This window comes from Lathamus discolor, chromosome 2 (assembly GCF_037157495.1).
Source record: "Lathamus discolor isolate bLatDis1 chromosome 2, bLatDis1.hap1, whole genome shotgun sequence".
NCBI lineage: Eukaryota > Metazoa > Chordata > Aves > Psittaciformes > Psittacidae > Lathamus > Lathamus discolor.
The window spans coordinates 43,314,062-43,337,873 of record NC_088885.1 but is presented as its reverse complement, the minus strand read 5'-3'; the positions used below and the strand labels follow the sequence as shown (position 1 = coordinate 43,337,873).

At 36.7% G+C, this 23,812-nt stretch overlaps 1 protein-coding gene across 3 annotated transcripts in view; it reads left to right on the top strand.

The window, feature by feature from the left end:
- MPP7 (MAGUK p55 scaffold protein 7) overlaps positions 1–23,812 on the top strand; it is a 156,229-nt gene that overhangs the window by 93,268 nt on the left and 39,149 nt on the right. For all 3 annotated transcript variants that reach the window (XM_065666648.1, XM_065666649.1, XM_065666647.1), the window contains exon 6: positions 15,264–15,395. In XM_065666648.1, the coding sequence (XP_065522720.1) occupies positions 15,264–15,395 (132 nt within the window). The remainder of the gene's footprint in view (positions 1–15,263; positions 15,396–23,812) is intronic.

The following is a 23,812-nucleotide window of genomic DNA, read 5'->3' as shown; positions in this document are numbered from 1 at the left end:
TGGAAGGTTGTCTAACCAACTTGCTGCTCAAACCAGGGTCAACACTGACTTCAGAGCAGGTTGCTGAGGGCTTTTTCCCACCAGATCTTGAAAATGCCTGGGAACAGACATTCCACAAACACTCTGTGCAGCCTCTTCAGATTCCTAATTATCCTCCTAGTGAAAATGGTTTCCTTGTATCAGAACCTCCCCTGTGCATCGTTTTTAATGCACACTGTCACATTTTTTTTCCACTCTAAAGAGAAGGAAGACCTTAGTGCTGTAGCTGAATATCACAATGGTAATTATATGCATCAGTTGGTAAGTTTAGAGGAAAACTGTAAAGTGGAAAGTAGCTCTTTTTAAGACAGCTGCTTCCCTATATTCCGTGTAAGTCACTGATCCAGGTTGGATGAAGCCTTGGGTGGGATGGTTTAGTGTGAGGTGTCCCTGCCTATGGCAGGGGGGCTGGAACTAGATGATCTTGAGGTCCTTTCCAACCCTAACTATTCTACGATTCTATGATTCTATGATCTCAAAACCTGAGACAGTATGGTATTTTCAGAGTGCTACAAAAAAGATCAATTATACCTACTTTTTAAAGATTTTTGCACTGTTGGTTATGCCATAGTTTGCAAAGTGACAAGCTGCTCTTCTCTGAAGGCATGAGTAATGTCAGTGGTGTATTACAAGAGGAAGTGTTGGTGCATCAAATTGCAGAGATCCTAAGCTTCGCTGTAGGTATTGCATGAGTGAATGTCCATGTGTGTTTCATACTTCTGAAGCTTTAGTGGACTGAGTCTGAAGACAGTTCATTTCCCCCAACTGCGTCTCGCCCTCTCCTTGCTTTCTTTCTTTCATTTGTACCCTTGCTGCCTTGCTCCCCTTCCCTCCATCAGTGACTTTCTCATTCAGTCACTCTCCCTGTCTGTTTCTTGGAAGCCGTTAAATGCAATGTGATAATCTTAGTGGGATTCAGGGAAAAGTGCTTTACCCTTTGCATGGTTAATGTGATCGAACAACTGCAGCAACTTAGCAAATGCCTTTCTTGGTTGCTGAGTGAGATGGCTGGCTGCAGGCTACCAAGCCCTTTGCATGGCAGGAGTGCCTAATCCTGCACAAAGCACATGTTTCCCTGCCCTGCATAGCTTAACAGGTGTTGTATGTATTAGGGGAAAGAACTGGCAGCATGTGTGATATTTTTGCCTATCCATTACCTTCTTCATCTCATGGCAAACATGCTTGGGAGAGATACTAAATTACCACAGCTTCCTCCTCCATCAGGTTGACCAGGTAAATGTACTGTAGAGGCTGTTTAGTTGAGATTCTTCTACTGATTTCCCTGCTCTCTCCTGGGCGGAAAAGGAAGGAGGTTGCTGGAACTCAGTATTTCCAGTTCCTCTGCAGAGAAGCCCTAGAGTCTGTTCAGCTGTATCTGAGCTTATTCTGGACATTGCATAAGATTTTCAAGCCTTTCATTGTTATGTTGATAGCTGGAGAGGGTTTCTTTCTGTCCTTCTTGATTCCTTGGGCAAAATGATGTCTAGAGCAACTCTTTCTCACACATCTGAAATTATTTGGATAACTGATCCATCTTTTCCAATGATGTTGCATAGGCTTTATCTAAAAGACGTGTATATTGCTTAATTTGGCATTGACTTAAACTGGGTGTATGCCATTCTGTGGGGGAAACTTATCCCTCCTGATTGGCTTCTAACTGCACCATTAGCTGGAGCTGACAGAACTTCCTTACAGCTCTGCTCTAACGTTCATGGCATGGTGAAGGATGGTTAGGGTTCATTGCACTACATCACTTTTTCGACAAGTGGGGTGGTGTAGAGGGACTGGTCTAGCAAGGTGATTGTAACTGCAGGTTTGGTTAACATCCCAAAAAAGGCTGGGAGAAGTTTCCAGCAACTGACTAAATTAATATTTCTATATTTTCACTTTGTGCTATAAAATTGTTTTGTTGAATGTATATCTGAGTGTTTGCATCTGATGACTGAACTTTTAACAGGTTTGTGTTGTTTGTGGCTTTTGTCCATACAGAAGTATTTTAAAGAAGAAAATAATTTCTCTGAGGCAGTTACATTTATCAGACCTGAGATTTCCAAATTTCCTAAAAGTAATTCCAAGGTTTTGTCAGGTGCATTTTCTTTTGAAAAAATAAAAAAATAAAAAAAAAAAATAAAATTGGGCATTTCTAGTCTTTTAAAAACTGCATGCAATATCCAATTACACTGAGTGGCTTGGGTTTGGGTTTGTTTGGATTTTTTTTTTTTCCCTGGTCTAAAATGTGGTATTCTTTACCATAATTAAATGAGCTAATAATGGTTGTAGTTTATCTTTTCTGATTAAAACAGAACTCTGGAAGTAGAACAGAGCACGTAGCTCTGGGAAATCAAGTGGATTTGTTTATCTGTGTGTGAGAATTGCATTTCCTTTTGGGTTTAAAATATGATTGTGGAGTCCCATGGCTGCAGGCCAGCTACATCTATTGTTCTTAATTTTCAACGTTGAATAAAAACGTACAGTTTACATTATGTAAACCTGCTATACCTTGTTAAAGGTATCAACAAATAGGACAGTATTTCTGTACCTTAGAACCCAAATCCAGTTGAATGCAGTATTTGATTTTTAACCAGACCTGAAATTAGCTCTTTAAAATGCACCTTGTTATCTCTCACTCAGAAAGCTAAGTACAGCTGTATGTATCTTCAGCTCTTTTCCATCATAACCGCACGTGTGCAATCAAATGTTTGCAATCAGTTGAGGAAGATAACGGTTAATAAATGCTTACACTTCCAGGGGATGAGTATGCAAGTTTAAAAGTTCTGCTGAGATGGTTGTTCAAAAATAGCATGAGAATTTAACATGTCAAACTTAGAATGATGGTAAATAACCAGAACTAGATGTACTGAAACTTATATTGCTGTTTGTGTTTTTTAAAGCTGTGAGGTATATGAGGATTTTATTTGGTTTGTATTAGTAAGTTGCAATAAAATACATACCTTAAAGATATAAAACATAAAAGATATATAAATTCATGGTGAGTCTAGGCCAGCCTGTGGGCAGTGCTGTTTGGCTCTAGTCTGAATGGTGTTTCGACCTGTATGAGGGCATGCTGGTGTGATTTGAAATGCTTTCAGAGCAGACTTGGATCCACTTGCCTAGCTCTCTGTAAGCATATTTTAAATTTCTGAAAGTGAAATTTCATACTTCTGCTGCTGTCAGTGATTCTGAGTATTGTAACAGCAGCACTCACCTACAGGTTCTGTGTTGCGGTGGGGCAGGCTTGTCTGCCCACCTCCAGCTTAGGTTTCACAAGGCGGACAACAGCTTGGCGCACCTGTACAGAACTTGCTGTACAAACCCTGCCTGCTGGACTGTCTTCTGACAGATGTTGAGATTTTTTTGTTAATCCTTTCCATTTGTTCAACATAGCAGCTGGTGCTGTGAATTAATTGTGTATTAGATACTATGTGTAGTGCTACCATTATAAGTGACAGGCAGTGTGGAATGTCTGTTATAACTTCACATGAGCAAGGAATAGAGGGAGGACTGTGTTGCTGCTTGGAAGGTTTTATTCTGTATAATAAAGGCTAATTGGCTGTATTTGAAGGTGGGGTAATTCCTGATCTATATGGGAGTAAGTACTGCACCCACTCCTGAGGTTTTTCCTCAGTTCCTGGAGTGACTTTTTAAGACTTTTATAATTCTTAAGGTGTAACCATGGATTAGATTATTTTTAACCATATTTCAAGTATAATTTGCTAATTTTATGAAGGAAGCATTTAAAGATGGTTTTTGTTTTCAAGATTTGGGTTTTACGTTCCAGTTATACATTTTTACAGGTTTACAATTACACTGTAATTACAATTTACAGATTTGCATTTACAGTAAAGTTATGTGACTTTACGTTTGAGTGAAAAACAATAAAGAACTTATGTAATAGTGTTTTTCATGTGTAAAAGAAAGGAAGAAATGTTCCTTAGCTTCCTTGTCTAGTGATGACATGAAAATTAATTAATGTATGTTGTAAATACACAACATATGAAGCTTGGCATAACACTAAGCTTCTCTTTTACAGAAGGCTTAATTGGTTTTAATTATTTCATTTTTCTATGACGTGATGAGCAGAATATATAGTAGGGATATACACGAGGAAATTTTTGTTTTTCTGGTTCAAAGTGAAAACACCCATGTGTGTGTTTTTGTAAAAAAAAAAAAAAAAAAAAAAGGAATAACAGCATAAAGAAATAGGTATTCTCAGCTTTAATAGTTTATGATTGGAGAAATTCCGGAAACTTATGTGACAGCAAACTGAACACATGGGATGAGGGGAGTTGTACCAAACTTTGGAACTAATCATAAAGATTTTAAAGATTATGATCAGGTAGGCACCATTGCAATTGTGAGAGATGTCTTTATAGAGCAATTTGGCATTTTTAATGAATCTGGAAGAATTGCTATTGTCTGAGAGCACTGTACTTTTTTTAATTAGCTACATTCTCTACAGACAAAATACTTTTTAATTGTTTTAGAATTGTATAAATTGGAATACATAATTGGAAGATGGAGATTTATGATGTTAACATATATCTAAAAGGGAATTTAATTCTGGATTTTTTAATGTACATGTCACAATCAAATTAGCAAAATAGTCTTATGTGTCAGTAAAGATGCAAATGGGAAGAAGGGGCACTAGAGCTCTGTCAGTCACAGGGTAGAACCCCAGTGACAGACTCTAAGGAGGTGTAGTAAGTATGACAGATGATCAAACTAAGAATGAAAGACTTTAAAGCTTCCAAAATCTCTTCCACTTTAAGTAAAAAACTTTCTTGAATAGTAGGTCTCAGTTCCTTTTCTAACAAGCTGGTAAAAGCTGTATTCTTTTTAGGACGGTGCCATAGCACAAGCTCATAATTGTTGTTTATTTTCAAAATTATTTGAAATTTGAAAAACTGAAACAATTACCTATAGGAGTTAACATTTTGTTGATGTGGCTGTAAATAAAAAAGTCAACAAAAAGAGTCTTTTAGTCTATTGAACACTGTTATCCCAATTGTACTAGCTTTGAGACAGGCTTGGGATATATTATTATAATCTAACTAGCTCTTAACTTTGTGTTTATAACACAGTTACATTCCTGATCCTTACATATTGAAATGAACAATTTACCATTTGAGTTTAAGCCATATTAGGGTAAATATAGTGTGTTGTAAATTAATATAAAATATGACCTTCGTGATCATTTGCTGTAATGGACAGAAAAATAATTATTTTAAAAGCTTATGCCACTGTGCTAGTACTGTTCTGAAGGATGTTTTTATTTCTTATGACCCAGAGGAAATTAAGCTTTTTTTAACCTCCTAAGAATGCCATGGTAGTTCTGCCTGTTTCAGTGGGGTTTGTCTTCTGGTTTTGTGTGCTGAAAGGTTTGCCAGCTGCCAAGCCTGAAACATAAGCCAGGTTCTGAAACAAGGACACAAGGCAGGACTGTGAATAACCTCAGTGCATCATGGTACGCAAGAATGTAAACTATTTGGATCACTTTGGACACTGTACCTGTAGCCTTACAGGGAACAAGTGATGGATGTACTTGAAGTATTTTTCTTGGTTTCTTTTTCATTACCATAGAATGAATAGAATTTTTGAAGTAATTTTAAGGTAACTTGCAGAGTGAAGGGAAAACCACTCTTGGATGACGGGAAATGTTTTCGGATTAATTTATCCACGGACAACTTCAGTGTGCTGTTCAGAGAAAATAAGGATTCTTTAAGTTGTTTTCAGTTTTTTAAAAATTGCTTTCAAATGGCAAAGATGCATACACCAGAAAATTGTAAATAGGATTTATGCTTGCTGTTTTATTTGCAAATTATTTGAGGTGTACCTGACTTTCAGTTTCACAAAGCATAAACAATTTGCATTTGTAAAGATTTTCATCCAATAAGTACCTCCCTGGCTTTCCTTAAGAATAGGACAATGAATTAAACAAAACTAAAACTGCAGATAATGAAACCAGGATATTTTGCTTTTCATATGTTTCCTGTATTTGTTTTGGGTTTTTTGAAAAATATAAATAATGCTTCTTTTTGCTTGAAGTATACCTTTTCTGTTGTTCTGTCGTGTTCTTTTTTTCTTGTATTTACTGGAAAGTAAATACTGAGGCTCACTAGATTGGCACAGTGACCCAACAGACTGTTCTGATCAAAGTGCTACTTGTTCTGTACCAAAAAAAAAAAAACCCAACAAAATGAAAGCAAACAAACATTTTGAGCCTTTGTCAGCAGAGCCTTGTAAACTGCATTACAGTCACTGGCAAAATTTGCCACAATTTACTCTGCAGGAAACAGCAGGCATTTTTCTACAAGAACATTAACATACAAAGCTTTCAGAGAAAATACTGAGCTACAGTAATGTAAAAGAAAACCTGGTTTTGCTTTGAAATCTTCATGAAGCATTTCTTATAACATGTAATTAAAAAAAATCTTAATCTAAACCTTGTCATCTTTCCAACATTTCCTTTGTAATGAGACTTGCTGAGGATTTTCCATCAGGGCTTTTTCTGAAATACTCAGTTTCTGCAAAGTCAACATTTTCCACTGGAAATTGTTGGGATTTGCCTACAATTGTTCAGGTTTTGCATCTGGAGAACCCAAATATGAACTTCAGGTTGGTTGACATTTGAGCTACATTTGGGCTGTTACTGTATCCCAGGCACTTGGAGGACCTTTTGGCCCTGTCCCCTTAGAGACCTGTCTTCGTGAATGTACCAATGCTTTCTATTTTGCTCATGTCCCTGAGCGACTGTTCTTCTCCTCTATATGAAATATTCATGAGCACACATGGTAACACAAACTACAGTATCTGTTGAGGAAGCATAATTTGCCATTATTTATAACCATTTACTCATCAGTGGACTTTGAGGTTTGCTGGTGGGGCTGATTACAGGAGTTGTGCTCCTAAATCAAGAGATTTTTACCATACAAACAAGTTTATTAATATGGTGAGCTGGAGTGCATTGTGCTTCATATGTCAACTGAAAAGCTACCTACCTAATCCTCATTTGCAAAATCAAATGTCATTAATATCTGAATCTGCAAGAGCCTGCTTGACTTTTTGGATTGTGGATTGTGAAATATTAGCAGTGAGAGAGAAATACTTATTTTCTCCTTGAGTAATACATGCAAATGACTAAAAAATAAAGGACCGCAGCACTGGTGGTTTGATAACACTGGTTGATGGATAGCCCATAGATGTACTGAGAACACCAGCCATGAAGCTGGGGAAGACAAGGCTGTGCTGGGGAGACTTGTGTTGGCAAGCGGATGAGATCCTTCTGCCCAGTGTTTCCTGCCTTTAAACTATTTGCCTTTAAACTATTTGCCACTTTGGGAAGCCATCCATCACACATTTTGGCAACCTTGTTAGAGGAAAAATAGATTTTATTCTCAACTCTTTTCAGCTTTAGACTTTGACTTCCTATTTCCATTTCTGCTTGCACCCATAATTCAAAGGAGTTTTTTATAGAAAACTTTTTTTGGGTGGGGAGTGCTGGGAGAATATGTTACTGTCTTTATTTTTGGAGTGTTCATGTTGCTGGAATGGAGTAAGTAAAACAGAAATGTAATAGCAAAATAGACCTTTTAAAAACAGCAAGGAAAACCTCGATTTTTCACGTCTGACAGGCAGCGAAAATCAGAAAGCAGTTGTGGCTTACTCCTAAACGTGGTAGGAGCTGACAGCGCTTACATATAACTATGTAATATATCGTAACCGTAGATATAAAATTATATAAAGGAGAAGAAAGAATACTGCATGAATATATTTAAGCAACAACCATCATGTTACTCTGGAAATGCTCTCGGGTCCGACTCATGTGATAACTCAGCCAGTGTCCAATGGACAGCTTGTCTGTCAGTCTTCTTAGGCATATGGATACGAGAGTGCTCACTGGGAGCCAACATATAATAAACAAAGTGATAGATATAATAAACAAAAGTGGAGCCAGGCAGGTTGGCAGCAGAAAATAAAAATTGGAAAAGTAAATCAAAGAAATTCTTTGGTTATATATACAGACTTTCCCACATGAAGGAACCAGCTCTAACCCGTTTAAGAATGTTGAATTGCATACACGTAACTGTAGCATTTACAAACAGTGCATTAAAGTCGGCAACATTATCGAAGCTGGTAATTTAGGAGGAGGAAAAAATCAGTATGGATAAAATCATATCCCATTTAAGTATTAATTCTATTCAGCTAGGAAAAAATGCAGAAACTGAACAATATGAAGCAAATAGTCCTCTTTTTTCTTTTAGTTGTCATCTTTTTATACTGCTTTTTCCTTCAGTGTTGCTTTTCCTTTGCTGGACCATATTCTACTTGAACTTTCCATTCACTTTTTCAGCAGTCTCCTCCCTTCTAGTTCACTGATGAATCCAGATTCTTTTAACCTCATTGATCAGTAGATGTTTTTCCTTTTCTTTTTAAGACTTTAAACAGCATGCTGTTGTCAAAGGCTGGGTCATTTGTAAAAGACACTTTTTCAGGGAAGGCAGCTGCAACCTCAGCTTTTATTTTCATTTAGTTTATATTTTCACATGAATCATTTGGGAGGGAGGGTGTCTTCATGTGTTTTTCAACCAAGAAAAGATATATTCTACTGCTGTAGACACTTAACATTGTCAGGATGCTGCCACTTCTTCAAAACAAGTTGATCAAGGATTGCCAAGATACTGGAAGAGTTTTGTGTCTCAGCATTTTCCACTCTGAAAACCATGTATTTGTGCTCTTGGAAGTTACTTGTATAGGGCTTAAAGCTTCAAGAACACTTTAGCTACGTGAATCACATTGCGAATATAAAACAGATTTTGTTCAGATTCATCACTATTGATTTAAAATCAGAGCTTATTCTGCCATTATCCACAACCGAGGAAAAACATAGGCCTGTCATCTGGAAGAATATTAACACCTTTACCAGATGACACAGGCAGGCTGCGTGTTTCTGTGAACACTGAGAATAGCTTGACTTTGGAAGCATCTCTAGGGGCTGTGAACAATGAGCCAGAGGAAGCGGGAGTCTGAAGATGCAGAAAGTTCACTTCTCTCTGGCTGTTGCTGTCTGGCTACAGCTGCAGGTAAACCCATCAGTTCAGACTGGTGAATCTGAAATCAAGAAACTGCATTTTTAGGCAACGTAATTACCCTTTTGTGAAAGGACATTCATATAGTCATGAATAAAGTCCGCTATTGTAAAGAGGAAGAAGTAATATATACTGAATATTGATCCAACTGAGATGTTGCTATGCTGGGAACATTAATATATGGTAGATATTAAGAACATGAAACCACACATGCACAGTATGTTTTAAATATTTAGAATCACTTTTATAATCCCAACAGCATCAAAGTCAAATTGGAAGAGAAGGGGATTTAGTTGCCAGTTTGACAAGATTGGGCTTCTAAGGCAACTCTGGTTTAAGTACAGATGGGACAGTTTGAAGCATGGAATGTCTTTTTCTCTTTTGTACAAACGTAACTGCTGTCTTCTCATGTAATATATCACTTCCAGGGATTTTGTATAAAATATGTAGGAAAAATATAATATTTGAAGTATGCAAAAAAAGCAAATTAACCCTTGTTTTTTTCCCATGAGGTAGCACACCCATTGGTTTCCTGATTGCAAACAGAAAATTTAAAGGACCTTAATTTTTACCATCACTGTCAAAGGTTTTTTGCTTGTGTCAATTGAATGTTGTAAATTATTTTCAGTAGTACAAGTAAAAAGTGTTCATTTCTTTGAGAGTTAACCGATTTCTTTAACATTATGTATTGCATGTGTTTAACTTGGGAATTTTGTTCAGAGCAGAAAACTTCAGATTTCTGTAGGAAAGTCATTAGATTATTGTGCCACCAGAAGGAATAATACTGCTTTTCTCTCTGATAAGTGGTTGCTGTAGCTTGTGTGCTCACTTACTCTTTCTACTGCCAAAAAAACAGTTCAGTTCAGTGGTAGCCCAGCTACCCTTTGGTTGCTTGAGCAGCACTGTTGAGTTCCTCCTGCCTGTAGTTCTGTTTGCTTGCTTCTGCTTCTAGATTATGCTTTATACTTCAGCCAAGCTGGAGAATTCAGCTCATATTGTTCTTTTCTGTTGAGATGCTCATTCTTGCCTGCCTTCTTGTTATCTTGTTAACCCTTTTCTTGCATCAGATTTAGGGTAGCACGTATTCCTTTTGCAGGCCGTGTTGCTGGTTAAGAGACTGCCATGCACTGCCCTTTTCTGATGGTTGTTTTACCATCTGTTTGCTGGAGAGTGGAATTAGTGGGATGGTATTCATCAGTACATCAGTATAAAATCTAGTCTATGTACTCCAGATTGTAGGCTTAAAGACTAATTTTCTTGTAGAAGGTTGTTGCTTCCCCCACTCTTGTCTAAATTGTTATCCTTCAGTGAGTTCAGTCTCCTCCCAGCTCTTTCAGTTTTGCTTCTTTGATATCTGTTGCTGGATGACTTCACTGGTTTGAATTTAACTTTCTGTAAGTTACTTGTAAATCAGTCCTTCCAGTCTCGAATAATTTTCCCTACCAACATTTTCATCTTGTCTTTCTGTATTTCTTCTGTAATCTTATCACAAAGGAAAACATAATATGGCTAGAGCTCTCTGGAGGATGAGCTCTGCCAGGCTATTTCAGGGACATGTTGCTGTGGTTGCTGATGAAGGTACTTTTCTCCTCCAGTGTTAACTTCTCTGTGCCAGTCTCAGTGGAAGTTACTGTCACCAGAACAAAGCAAAGAAGCAGGAGAAAATGTTCCTGTCTCACCCAACAGAGTTCAAACTGAACAGCCAGGGAAGGTGGCTGGTGCTAATGATCCAAGCTGTAACTGGGGTAGCAAAGTCATGGACTATTTTGTTCCATTTGCTGACTGCTGCCAGGGCAGCAATCTACACAATAGGCAAGGTAACGAGCAGCTGGTTTGACAGTGTCACAGTTTGCTCCAGCTGTTGGCTTTCATAAAAGTTGGTTCAAGTCCCTACAAATTTTATGTTGATAATCTTGTCTATGAATTATTTAATTTTCTGTGCCCATTTTTTTTTTTTCAAGTAACACAGGGAAAAAGTCTGCAAAAAAAAAAAAAGTTTGTCAATTCTGTCCCTCTTCTTCACTTACTGTTTTCTAAAATGTTTTTCTAGACTAGTAAATATAACGTATTTTTGACAAGTAAAGCTTAAATTGACATACATATATATTTTAATAATGGAATTAAAAAACATAAGGAGTTGTATTCATGAACTGGGGTCTACTTGTAATCTTGCAGGTCTCAAAATATAAACAGAAGAAGAAATAATATAAAATTTGTCATTGTTGTAGAGGAGCAAAAATGTAGTCAGTGTAGGTGAATGATATGCATTTTTCAAAATATAGAACTGTTTTTATTAATAACATTCTCAATTTAAATAAACATTTAAAGTTTTGGAACACTTTAAGAACTTTGAATGTTTCCACTGTCAGATTTTCTTTGTGTAAGTTGATCGTGTAAAATTCCAATTTATAAACTGTGAAATGATCAGTGATAGCTTTAATATGAAAAATATAGCACTAGTTATTAGACATTTCAGAGGCCTGATGAAAGTCTTCATTTCCAGCTAGATCATGTCTAAGAATTTAGCTGAACATCAATATTTATATTTAGGTAGTGCAGGAGTTTGAATCATACCTTCTTTCAAGTTCTAAATATGGACCGTGTTTACATTAGTGAATCATAAGCATAGAACTTAGAGCTGAAATAAAATCTTTTTCTCCAGAGGTGCTTAAATATACATGGCCCAAATCTTGGATCATACATGCACAGTTCTGAAGAGCTGTGTATTTGAAAACAAAAACAAAACAAAACAAAAAAATCATCTGCACTTCTTGCAGTGCCTTGTAATAGGTAAAGCTTAGTGTCATGGAAGTGAATAAGCTGATCACTTACGTACAAAAAGAACATTACTAGCTTTACATTGCCTTGTGCATTTACTGCACAATTATGCTGAATACATCTTGTTTATCATAGGATCCAAGTTTTATTTCTTGGCACTTAAAATTTGTTTGCTTTTAAAAAGTCCCAACCTCTTCTATGAAAGTCTAGTCTGAGACACAGTTTTTTGGACTAAGCATAAATTATATTAACTGCATGGTACAAAGAAGCTGCTGAAGAAATGTCCTTTTACTCTGTGAATATGGATATTCATGTGTTCAAAACACAAGAGGACAGGCTCTAATCGCTGCTGTTTGAACACATCAAGTGAAATCAAAATGGCTGTATAAGTTTCTTTTTTGCAGATTAATTATTGCCCAATGTCTATGCTGCTGACTATTTCAAGAGTGACTGCAGTGGACAGAGTAGGATGTTAAAAGAAGCAATGATGGAAAACAAGCAAGAAAGAAATCGTAGCATGTTCAGTGTACAGCATAAACAAGTTTGTGATGACAGAAGCTCTTCTGGAAGCTACACTGAGAAAAGACAATTTCTGACATTCATACTCATCTAAAATATGCATCTTTGCACTGAAACAAAGTAGTACAACAGTTAGGGGAAAATACCTTGTTTGAAAAGTATAGTACTTTGTGATTTAATATGTGTTTTGGGAGGAGGAGGGAAGAGATTGGTAAGTTGCAGTTGTGAGTGAAGAAAAGTGTCATAAATGAGACACTGATTGGCATTGGTTTATAGTACTTAGGCTGCATCATTGTGGTGTCCAGGAGCCTGGTCTGGCAGTCAGAGCAGGGAAGTATCTTTTTAACACTGGTGGCATAATTAAGTGTAGCAGTGGACAGAATCTGTTTTACAAGTTTGATTGTCCAGGGTAGGTTCTTTTGAACATGTTTTAAGTTGCTGCCTTTTACTCTGGAAGTGGTGCATTAGATTATATTCATCTGTTTATCTGCCTGTTTGTTTTTAAACTGCAATATAGAACCTCATTAAATCAAACCAGTTCATGAATGTGCCTTAGCTTTATGTGGAAAAACATAATTGAAGAAGACTAGTATTAGAAGTCTGAACTGTAAGCAGCCTGAAGTAAAAGCAAACACTACTTTTGTTTTAGTATATTGTTGATATTTCACATCCATCTTAAGAGGACTGCATGTGATTGCATGGCTTTCTTAAACAGGGGAAGTTTAGACTGGATATAAGGAGGAGATTCTTTCCTGTTAGGGTGGTGAGGCCCAGGGAGGTTGTGAGTGCTCCATCCCTGGCAGTGTTCAAGGCCAGGTTGGATGAAGCCTTGTGTGGGATGGTTTAGTGTGAGGTGTCCCTGCCCATGGCAGGGGGATCGGAACTAGATGATCTTGAGGTCCTTTCCAACCCTAACTATTCTATGATTCTATGATTCTATTCTATGTAATGCTTCATAATACACATTTCTAGGAGGAACCATAATTGCTAGACTGAGGTTTTTAGCTCAGATGTAAAGTAAAACTAATCTTTTGTGGGAGGGAGCTGGTGATTTCTAATGGTAATAGTACAAATTCATAACTCTGTCTAGGGAAGAATATCAGAAATAATTAGTATGTTGAAATGATTTTATCAAATCGTTCAATATGCATAGAAATTAGTAGAATAATACAAATTCTCATGAAACAGGCATCATCGTCACCTGTGTTTATTTTGTTGAAGACCTAAGTTCAAATTTAAACTTCAGAATTCCAAGATTACCGTATGCTTTTTTGCCTTCAGCTTTTGAAATGATAGATTGTGGCTTTGCCTGGAAATCGTTTTCTGTCATTAGTCTCCTCCATTCAGGAAAAAATTCTTGGAATAGCATAATGGAAGTGTCATGCTTTTTTAAAACATTTTCACTATCTTCAAGAGCATACATTTTCTGGTCATTTTTATACTCAGTCAAATATTACCTGCCTTCTATTAAGTAGAAAGTAAACTGACATCAGAGAAATGTAGCCTTTTTCTGGTCTTTACTAAGGAGTTAATCATTGTAATTGTTACGATAGATTTGTTATTACAGTCATGGAGATGATATATTCTGTGTCAACAATGTTATGTGTTCTGCTTTATCGTAAACATATCAACATTTTCCAAACTGCTTTATTGTCAGGAAGTTTATCAATTTGTAAATTACTTCTGCTATTCAGACTACAAATTTTGTTATAATGACTCTCTGAGAAAAAATACCAGGCCAAAATATAAGATATTCAGGGATTTATTCAGGAGCAACTACTTGGAAACAGAAACATCTGAAAGCATTAGATAGAATTGTATGTATGGCTGTTGCTGTTATTCCTGCTACAATGCATAGTTTACACTACAAAATAAAAGCATTACTTAAAACATGTTTTACCAGTTTAAAAGGTATTATAAATAATGAAGGTTTTTCAAAATAGAGAACTTCGAGCTCTGTATCTAGAAGCAGCTGTGAATTTTAGATCTTAGCTTTTTTTATTATTATTATGATGATTTTTGTTTTAGAGCCTTAGAGGAATGATCTTTCTTAACTCCCTTTGACTTTGAAGATTCTTATCACTTCACCAAGTTCATAAATGATTTTATTTTTAAGACTGAACCTTTTTTCAGGCTTTGTTAGACTTTTCTTTGAAAAATTGATTGTTTGAGCTTTGCATGAACTGGAGACGCAACAGAGAAAGAAGGGGAGGCAAGACATGCGACACATAGTTGATAAGGACCTGCCTAAACCAAATCATTTCAGCATTGTGTTCCTCAATCTCAATCATTAATTCCACAATAAATTAAAAATCCTTAAAATAATTTGGAGCTTATGTGGAAGGGATCCAGTATCCACGTTAGCTTCCAGAGCTCCTCTGAAGGGAATGGTTGAGCAACAGCTTGATACCATGCATCTCATGAACAGAAGTGCTGAATAGAAGTACTGGAAAATGCTTATTTTGCTTATTTGTTTCATAAGACTGCTTACCGTATTGCAGAAACTTTATATGTAGGACATAAAGAATTATGTTCTTACTTTAGGAGACAGGTTTTTCCCTGTTTGTAATAATTGTAATTTCAAGCTAATGTGCAAAGCACTTGCTGTTTTTATGTGCTTGAATACAGTGTTCTGTATCCACACTTTACTAGATGCATACATTGTGTATATGAAAACATACTTTATGGAGTTGTTTCCTCAATTTGACATGTATTAAAATTGTGTATAAGAATTATTGTCACTCTACATGTGTCATGCTAATAGAGTCTATAAATGATATCCTCTGCTTTGTTTTTCATAAACTTTTCAGATGTCAAATAATATACTATTAACGTTTACAGGCATTGCTCTCTGTACATGATACTGTTGCTCAGAAGAACTATGATCCTGTCTTGCCCCCCATGCCTGATGATATTGATGAGGAAGAAGATTCAGTTAAAATAATCAGGCTGGTCAAAAACAGGGAACCATTGGTAAGTAATCCTGTCTTTTGTTTTGAGGTGTTGTGTTTATGCACTGTGTGGGGAGTGTTCAGATAATAAACGGGAATAGGTGACATTAATTTGAAATGTGGACAGACAGACATTACGTGTGTTTGTTCATAACATTCAATAATACACTTGTGAATTCCATTCACAGTCTTTATTAATAAAGCACATGAAATGAATAATAAGGATTTGTTCATTCATGGTGCTTGAGCATTATATATGTGGGCCAGACTGAGCATTTATATCACTAATGTATTCATCTTTTATCTTGAATTCAAATCATGAACTTGTTGTAAAATGAGAGAGAGAATGAATCCCCAAAGAAATCTTGACCTGTGTTGTGAACTGTGCCTGTTACCATTCATGTAAAAAATGTGACCTTCCAGTACACTGAAAGGAAAGCATAAAAACATATTTTAAAACACTTGAATTGAAATCTGGGCAAATTTAAGATGTCTGTTGTTGTACTTTGGATTATGAGTACTAGAAAGTTAATATCTTCATGGGGATATCTGGAAAAATGAAAGGACTAAGCCTAGGTTGTGTTACAAGAATATTAAAATATTTTACTGATTTGGTTATTTTTATTTGCTGTAGAGTGGAAGTCATCTTGCATAAAATTTAACTATATTCTTTTTCTCCTGCAGACCAGTAAGAGCTTTGGTTTATATTATACTTTGTATTTGTTTTAACAGATAGCAGTCCTGAAAAAATACCTGCAAAGTTACTTTAAGAAAGCTGTGATTTTGTACTTGAGATGACTGTGGGAGAGCGACACCTTTGTTAGACATACAGGGTTGTTTGTCCCACAGTAGATAACTTACTATCACTTTTATTCTTGATGTATTTCTGGCATCAGTAAACAGGAAATAAGTTTTGGTATTAACTGACTGTAGGTGCCCATGGGCATAATTAAAAGTTTGACCATATGGAAAGTTTTTGCTTTGTTTCAACATATTAAACCTTTTTCATTTTTTTTTTTCTTCCCCAAGAATATTTAAATCACAGCTTTAAGCTTTCCTCTTTTTCATAAAAGAAATTCTTTGAGGAAGAAAACAAACTTGCTTTAGGATACTCAGAGCATGAATTCTGAAAGGTGTGAAAAAATTTGAACATGTAGTATGAAATGAGTTCTAACTGAGCGGCTTATTTTTGGTGTTAATGAAAAGACCTTTGATTTTTCTTGCATTTGTCAGGAAAATTGTCAGAAAAATCTTAATTTACATAGTTTCATGTTTCAAACATTATTTGCTACTAAGATTTTTGTGAGTTAAATACTGTAAATTACAAAATGTATTGTATAAAGAGCAACTTCGGAAACAAAGCTGAGGGAAAACTTACATGAGATACATAAAATTTTTCAGATTTTAAGCCCTTTTAAGGGGACAGTTAGGGTTGCCTAAGCCAAAGATTATCCTTGGATTGTTCCTCAAATTCCACTCGTAGCCATTTACTCCAGTGGTATACTGAACACTTCCAGATACCAATTTGTCTGTTGTGGTTTAACCCCAGCTGGCATCTCTGCCCCACACATCTGATTGTTTAGTCATTTTCCCCAGTGGGATGGGGGCGGGGAGGGAAATCAGAAGGATGAAAGTGAGAAAACTTGTGGGTTGAGATAAAGACAATTTAATAGGTAAAAGAAAAGCTGCATGTGCAAGCAAAGGAATCCATTCACCACATCCCATGGGCAGGCCATTTCCAGGAAAGCAGGGCTCTGTCACGTGTAATGTTTACTTGGGAAGACAAACACCATCACTCAAAACATCCCCCCCACTTCCTTCTTCCCTCAGCTTTGCATGCTGACCATGATAACATTATGGTGTGGGATATTTCTTGGGTCAGTTGGGATCAGCTGTCCTGGCTGTGTCCCTCACAGCCTCCTGTGCACCCCCACCACTTGCTGGTGCAGTGGTGTGAGGGGCAGAAAAGGCTTTGACCCTGTGTAACCGCTGCTCAGTAATAGCATAACATAAAAACATAGCCCTATATCAGCCATCGTGAAGAAAATTAACTCTATCCCAGCCAAACCCAGCACAATCTCTTAAAAGGTACATCCACAGTTAGCACAGCCCTTGTGCTAAGGAGGTAACAGAGCGGAATTATTTATTTAGAACTTTCTTTTACTAGACAGGATGGCAGCCATGGAAAACAAAAAATGTGAGAGAACTCAGTTCTGTGGTTTAAAGACTGCTTAGTTTATTTACCAAGGCAAAACCTACCTTATAATGGAATCTGTAATAGACCTATTCTAGGAAGAGGCAAAGGGCAGGAGCTAATTGCAGCCTACAAACTACTTGAGAGTGGGGAGCTCACAAGGATAGTAGAGTCCAACTCTTCTCAACAGTGGAAGATGCTAAAACACAAGGCAATGGCCACAAGTTGCAGCCCTGGCAAGTTTAGACTGGAAATTAACAGCAGTATTTCACTAGTGTGTAAGTGTCGTCCTCCTCTTCCATAACCCACGCATAATCCATTTTAACATGAGTAATGTTAACATCAAATATGAATTTCTTTGCAGCAGCTTTATAATGACTTATTATGACACCTTCACCACTGTATGTAACAAACCTATTATTAATTTTTTTTCTTCTTCCCTAGATTTTTTTTTTTGTCTTCTGTATATATTTTTTTTTTCTGTTAGGTAAGGGTGAGAATAAACATGGAAAGTAATCTAGGTAAGGTCTTACCAAAATATGGCACAGCAGAATAAATAACAACAGGTTTATGCTGCGTATATTAGATCTACTGCATTTATGCAGTATGCAGTTAGTTTACTAAAGAAAATATATGCCATGATATACGTTTGTTAAACTATATAAAATTGCATATCTTTTTAGTGGCTTTTCATTCGGCGCTCGTTCTAAACTCTTGGCTATTCTTAGTACAGCTCAAAGAGTCTCTGTTTGTTTGGTTTATCTATTCACTGTTCTCTGACTTCCACCTCCATCGTTATATCAGGATACTTGCTACTGAGTTTGAGATTGAAGCACCTTACAGTATTTCTGCTGGGATAGAGATTGTCTGAGTTCTTGACTTGAAGATACAGAACTCTTAGAACTTTTCTTTCACCTCAAATAGATTATCATTCTCTATTTGTACACAAACAATAGAGGTTGTTTTTCTGCAAAGTAGTAAGCTTTACATCAGTTGCATGCCCTGGGCTTTCTTGAATTTGGTATCTCCTTTGGATGACTTTCAACAGTAGTCTCTGTGAAGCGAATGAGGCACTCTCTTAACTTCTTTGGAATATGTATGGTGACCATTTTTATATAAAACTCCACCACATTTACTCTTGTACTTGTTCATACCTTTCCTCAAGTTAAGTGCTTGAATTCCCAGCAGTAATCATCTGAAAAGAGAGGAAAACACATGGTTTGTGGGATGGCCTTCTGTTTGCCAGTTTTCATCAGTTCAGAAGTCAGTGCTGAACTTTCATCCAGTTTTTTGGAAGAGGTGATTAAACGTTTTGCTAATCCTTTTACAGTTGGTTTGTTTGTTTGTGTTTGTTTTTCCTAAATGGTCTATTAGTAAATGCCATTCTAGCAGTGTCTTGCTCAAGTCAGGTGAAATTGTGTTAGGAAGTTTATCTCAATGAAGTAATTCAGATCATCTCTGAACCTTATGCAAAGAGAAACATCTCTTTTCAGAGACTGTCCAGAATTCATCTGGCTATAATTTGCCCTTTTATCAGATAGTTTGGAGGGGTTTTACTTTCACATACCTCTTCAGGGCTTTTTCAGCCCTGTCTCTGGGTAGGACTCCTGACATCCAAGATGTACAGGCACACTACCAGGAGTTCAGTTCTTGGCCTCTCACTGCTTCCAGCTCCCAGATGTTATTCCAGGTTTGTTACAGCTGTCATGCAGTTACTTTGATTAGGATGCTTCTTCATGTTAAGACGGCTGCTTTTTCATCACATAGATTCATTCCACATAAATCTAGTAATTTGAAAACTCATCTTTATGCTGTGTCTGTAGTCAACAGAAAAATAGGCAGATCTAGAGAATAAACCACGCTATCTATGTAAGAAGCCTACCCTAATGAGAGGATTATTCATTCCCTGGAGTTGCCTAATTTATTTTGTTTTCATTAACTATAGGAGAAGCCTAGACACTTGGCTTGAGCTAGATACCTGATTTCCATAGCTGAACTTGGGAGAAATGAGTTATGGTGTTTTAAAAGCATCTACATGGTTTGTTTGTGCAGATTCTACAGCTCTTCCTTGCCTCTCACTCTGAGTCCCCTTAGCTTGGTTCTTACCAGTGAATGAACCCAACTATTTTATAGGTGGGATTAATTTGAGTGTAGGGATAGCTTTAGTGTGCATAGTCTACATGTAAATGGCATCAACTTTTAAATAACTCTTCACTATAAGTGAAGTAAGTATAGTTACTTACCTTAAGTTTACCTTAAGATGGTAAATGTATTTGCGTTTTCAATAGAGCATGAAATAAAGCTTACTGAAGTACTTATTTGCATTCAACACCTGCACGTGCTTTTATTTAACAGAAAGGTATGCAAAAACCTATTTGCAAAAAAATATGTTACTGATGTTTCCAACGCTCTTTTTAGTAATTTATTTTACAGGCCAGTCTTTCTTTAAATATAAAGGTTTATAATGTTTAGATTCTGGAACCAGCAGATAAATGGATGAAGTAATAAAGCTCATGTCTATGAAACCCTGAGTGGTGCTCACCAATCAGTATTACTGCATGAAAAATGGAAAAAAACAAGCACCACCTCTAACAAATAAACAAAAAATCCCAACCCCAAACAACAAAAAATCCCCAAACCAGCAGCCCAAACCCCATTGAAAGAGCCTTGCTGAAGGAGCTTGTATTATTTTTCATGCTTTTGCATGGTATACCTTTAAACATTTTCTCGGTCTGATCACCATATGGCTCCCAAACTCCTTATTTTTCCCTTTAAAAGTATTTTAAACTGAGCTATGCTATTACATCTGTGTATGTCTCATTTAGGGTAACTTACATTTTGGCTCTCAACACTGAAAATATTTTCCAGCTCTCAAAGTCCAGTCTAACCTTCTTCCATTTTTAAAGCTCTAAATGAGGAGCTGCACTGCACATGTAACTGAAAGTACTGAACATCTCATAAGGAGAAATTCTTGCCAGATTATATATACCTCATAGTTTAAGCAGAGCTGGCAGCAGTACAAGAGAAGCTGCTTTTTCAGAAAGTCAGCTCTTCAGGTTTTAAAAAAAAAAAAATCCACTTGTGTTTGATGATTTCTTTTTGAGTGTTCTAAATTAGGAGGGAAGAGGAATTTAAGGAGCCCTCTTTTTTCTTTATGTCCTATAGGTGCAACAAAAATACACAAACATAGCTTTTCATGGGCCTGCCCATTTACGTGCAGTTTGCCATAGAGGAGTTATTGACCATGATCTAACTTGGGTTAAAGAATTTCCCTGTAAATTCAAACCTGATTTTGTGCATTGTTTTTAAATTCCCATTGACCCATTCTCTTTACTGGGACATCCTTCAAATTGGCTAATCTGTGCTAGGAAAATTCATTTTGTGCCAGTAGTGATAATCACAAAGAGCATGAGGTGACTGTTCCACTTGGACAAGAGCTGTATTGTTACTTCCAGATGCTGTCTGTGTCAATTCTGTGATCTTAAATTGCACACAAGGTTTTTTTTCTAGGGTCTGACTAAAAGCAAGGTGTAGTGACATGAAGTACCCATTAACAGACATCATTGCTGGGCTGAGGTTAGCTGGGTGATCACAGTGGAAGGCTAAGTCATTGCTTGCTTTTTGCATTTGGTGGCATTTAATAGCATTGACTTCCAGGTAGAAGGCATAAAGCCCTTCTGTTCAAGGCTGGTTTCCCCTGATTAATTAGGAGAGCGTCTGTTTTATATGGACAACATAGTGGAAATGTCCTGTATTTCTACTTAGCTCTAGCATCCTGATGCTGCTTTTTTATTTTTGATGGATATATTCAGAAAAAAAGATACTTTGTACTTTCAACCAGATGTAACTTTCCAGGTGTTAATAATAAACTTCAAGTTAATAGCTGTTGCAGCTAGGTCAGAACTTAATACTGAGATATAGGCTAGAGGGGTTAATGCTTTAATAAATTCCTAATGGTATACAATTCTTTTTGCACAGAAGTCTAATCACAAGGTTTTAAAGTGAGATTAGCTGTAGCTAAATCTTTATCTTTTTGAAACTCTCAACTCATTTAAAAACTGTAATACAAGCAAATGCTTACTGTTACAATTACATTATAAATAATACATAAGAATAAGGCTAGCAAATTGCAGAATTACTTTGCTTATGGATAGAATTTCAAACGTAGAAATTTAATATGTATAGTAAAATGCACAAACACCACATATCAATTTTGCTGGAGAGTGCTGGCTACTGTTAAAGTTTCATCCAAAGAGAATATTGTGTGGTGACTTTTAAATTTTTGCATTTATTTGCAAGAAATGCAGCTTCCATATAACTCCCTATAAATTAATCTCCCGTTCTTTGTCTTGTATTTTCTATCTTAGAGGTAGAAGGAAAGGGGAAGAAGTTTATTTACAGTCAGTAAAATTGTTAATTAGTAAAATGTCACTCCTGTTACACATTGATAGATATTTCAGCTTTTTATGTTCATGAAACACTTAACAAATGAAGTTGTGATAGAATCATAGAATAGTTAGGGTTGGAAAGGACCTCAAGATCATCTGGTTCCAACCCCTCTGCCATGGGCAGGGACACCTCACACTAAACCATCCCACACAAGGCTTCATCCAACCTGGCCTTGAACACCGCCAGGGATGGAGCACTCACAACCTCCCTGGGCAACTGATTCCAGTGTCTCACCACCCTAACAGGAAAGAATTTCCTCCTTATATCTAATCTAAACTTCCCCTGTTTAAATTTTAACCCATTACCCCTTGTCCTGTCACTACAATAACCGTGATGCTCATGTTTAATCTAAACAAATATAAGAAGGTAGCTATAAAAGCAGTTTAATTGTTCAAGGAACTTTGTAAAGTACTGATACACCTTACTTCAAGCACAACATTTTGCTGATAGAAGGAAATTCTAACCACTGATGGCAGGGTGCATATAGCACTGTCTTCTACTGAGAGGTGAAGTACTACTGTTCATTCGTTAATCACAAATACGGAAATGTTCAGAAAATTGACTTAGCTGCCAGAATCCTAAACATCTCCGTTGAATTGCAAAGTTAGAGCTTTCACAGATAACTTAATGAGATTTACATGGCAAAGTAATCTTATGCAGGTAAAAAGCACTTGGCCAGGGGTTGCTTTTTTTTATGTTGTTATTTAAAAATACTGGATATAACCTTTTTGGAGGTGATTACACAGTAAGACTTATCAAGCTCAAGTCCCCTTCATTAGTCTGTGGATTCTGTCTTCCAGAGCAGGGCCAGCATTTCCCCCCTCGCTCCTTCCTGGCTGCCTGACTAGGATTGGTATCACAGCATAGGCAGTGGATTTGTGACTCTGCATCCTTTTACCATCTCACTTGTCACTGCTGCTGTCTGTGTCTTCCGCGTCACCTTGTGCCTCTTTTCAGCGCGCCCTCACTGTTCTAGTTACAAAGGCATTTTCCTCATCCAGACAGCTGTTAGCTGGACATTTAATGTTATGATGTCATTTTACCTAAATGCTTTGCGCTGTGTTTGTGTAACGTATGAAAACAGTCATGACTAACTCAGGAAATGTTCCCCTCCTCTGCATTTCCATCCTGTGGCTGTTCCAGGTGAGCTGCAACGTGCAGGGACATTTCTCATAGTCGTGTTTATTGGTAATGTTGTAAAGCAAAATAATAATCAGTGGGTGTGTAAGCAGTTCTAAGCATAAAATGTAATAATTACAAACGTATGAACTTTTTGTGCCCATAGTATGTAACATGAACTTTTTTAACATAGGAACAGCAATTTATCAAGTTTCAGCAGTAGTTTAATACAGTTCTAGCAGCATGTAAACTACACTGCAGTTAATGTTAAGTTGAAAAGTAAACTTTTTCTATTATTTGTCCTTTTTTAAAAAAGCTGTGTACATACAGAATGCATAAGGCCGGGGCTGGATGGGGCAACTTGGTCTAGCGGAAAATGTCCCTGCCCATGGCAGGGGGTTGGAATTAGATGAGCTTTAAGGTCCCTTCCAGCCCAAACAGTTTTGTGATTCTATAAGCTACTCCTGAATGGAAAAAAGGTCACATTATAAGAGGATGGTAATAGAGCAGTGTGTTTTATATATTCTTTTCATAGGCAAGTATAATTTCTGGTTTATTCACATATCAACGTAATGTCAACTTTTTGCGGTTTTACATACCAAATGTCTTTTAGTGTATTGAATGAAAATTATGGTGGGATTAACCAAATAACTTTGTTGTTGGTTGGTTGTTTGTTT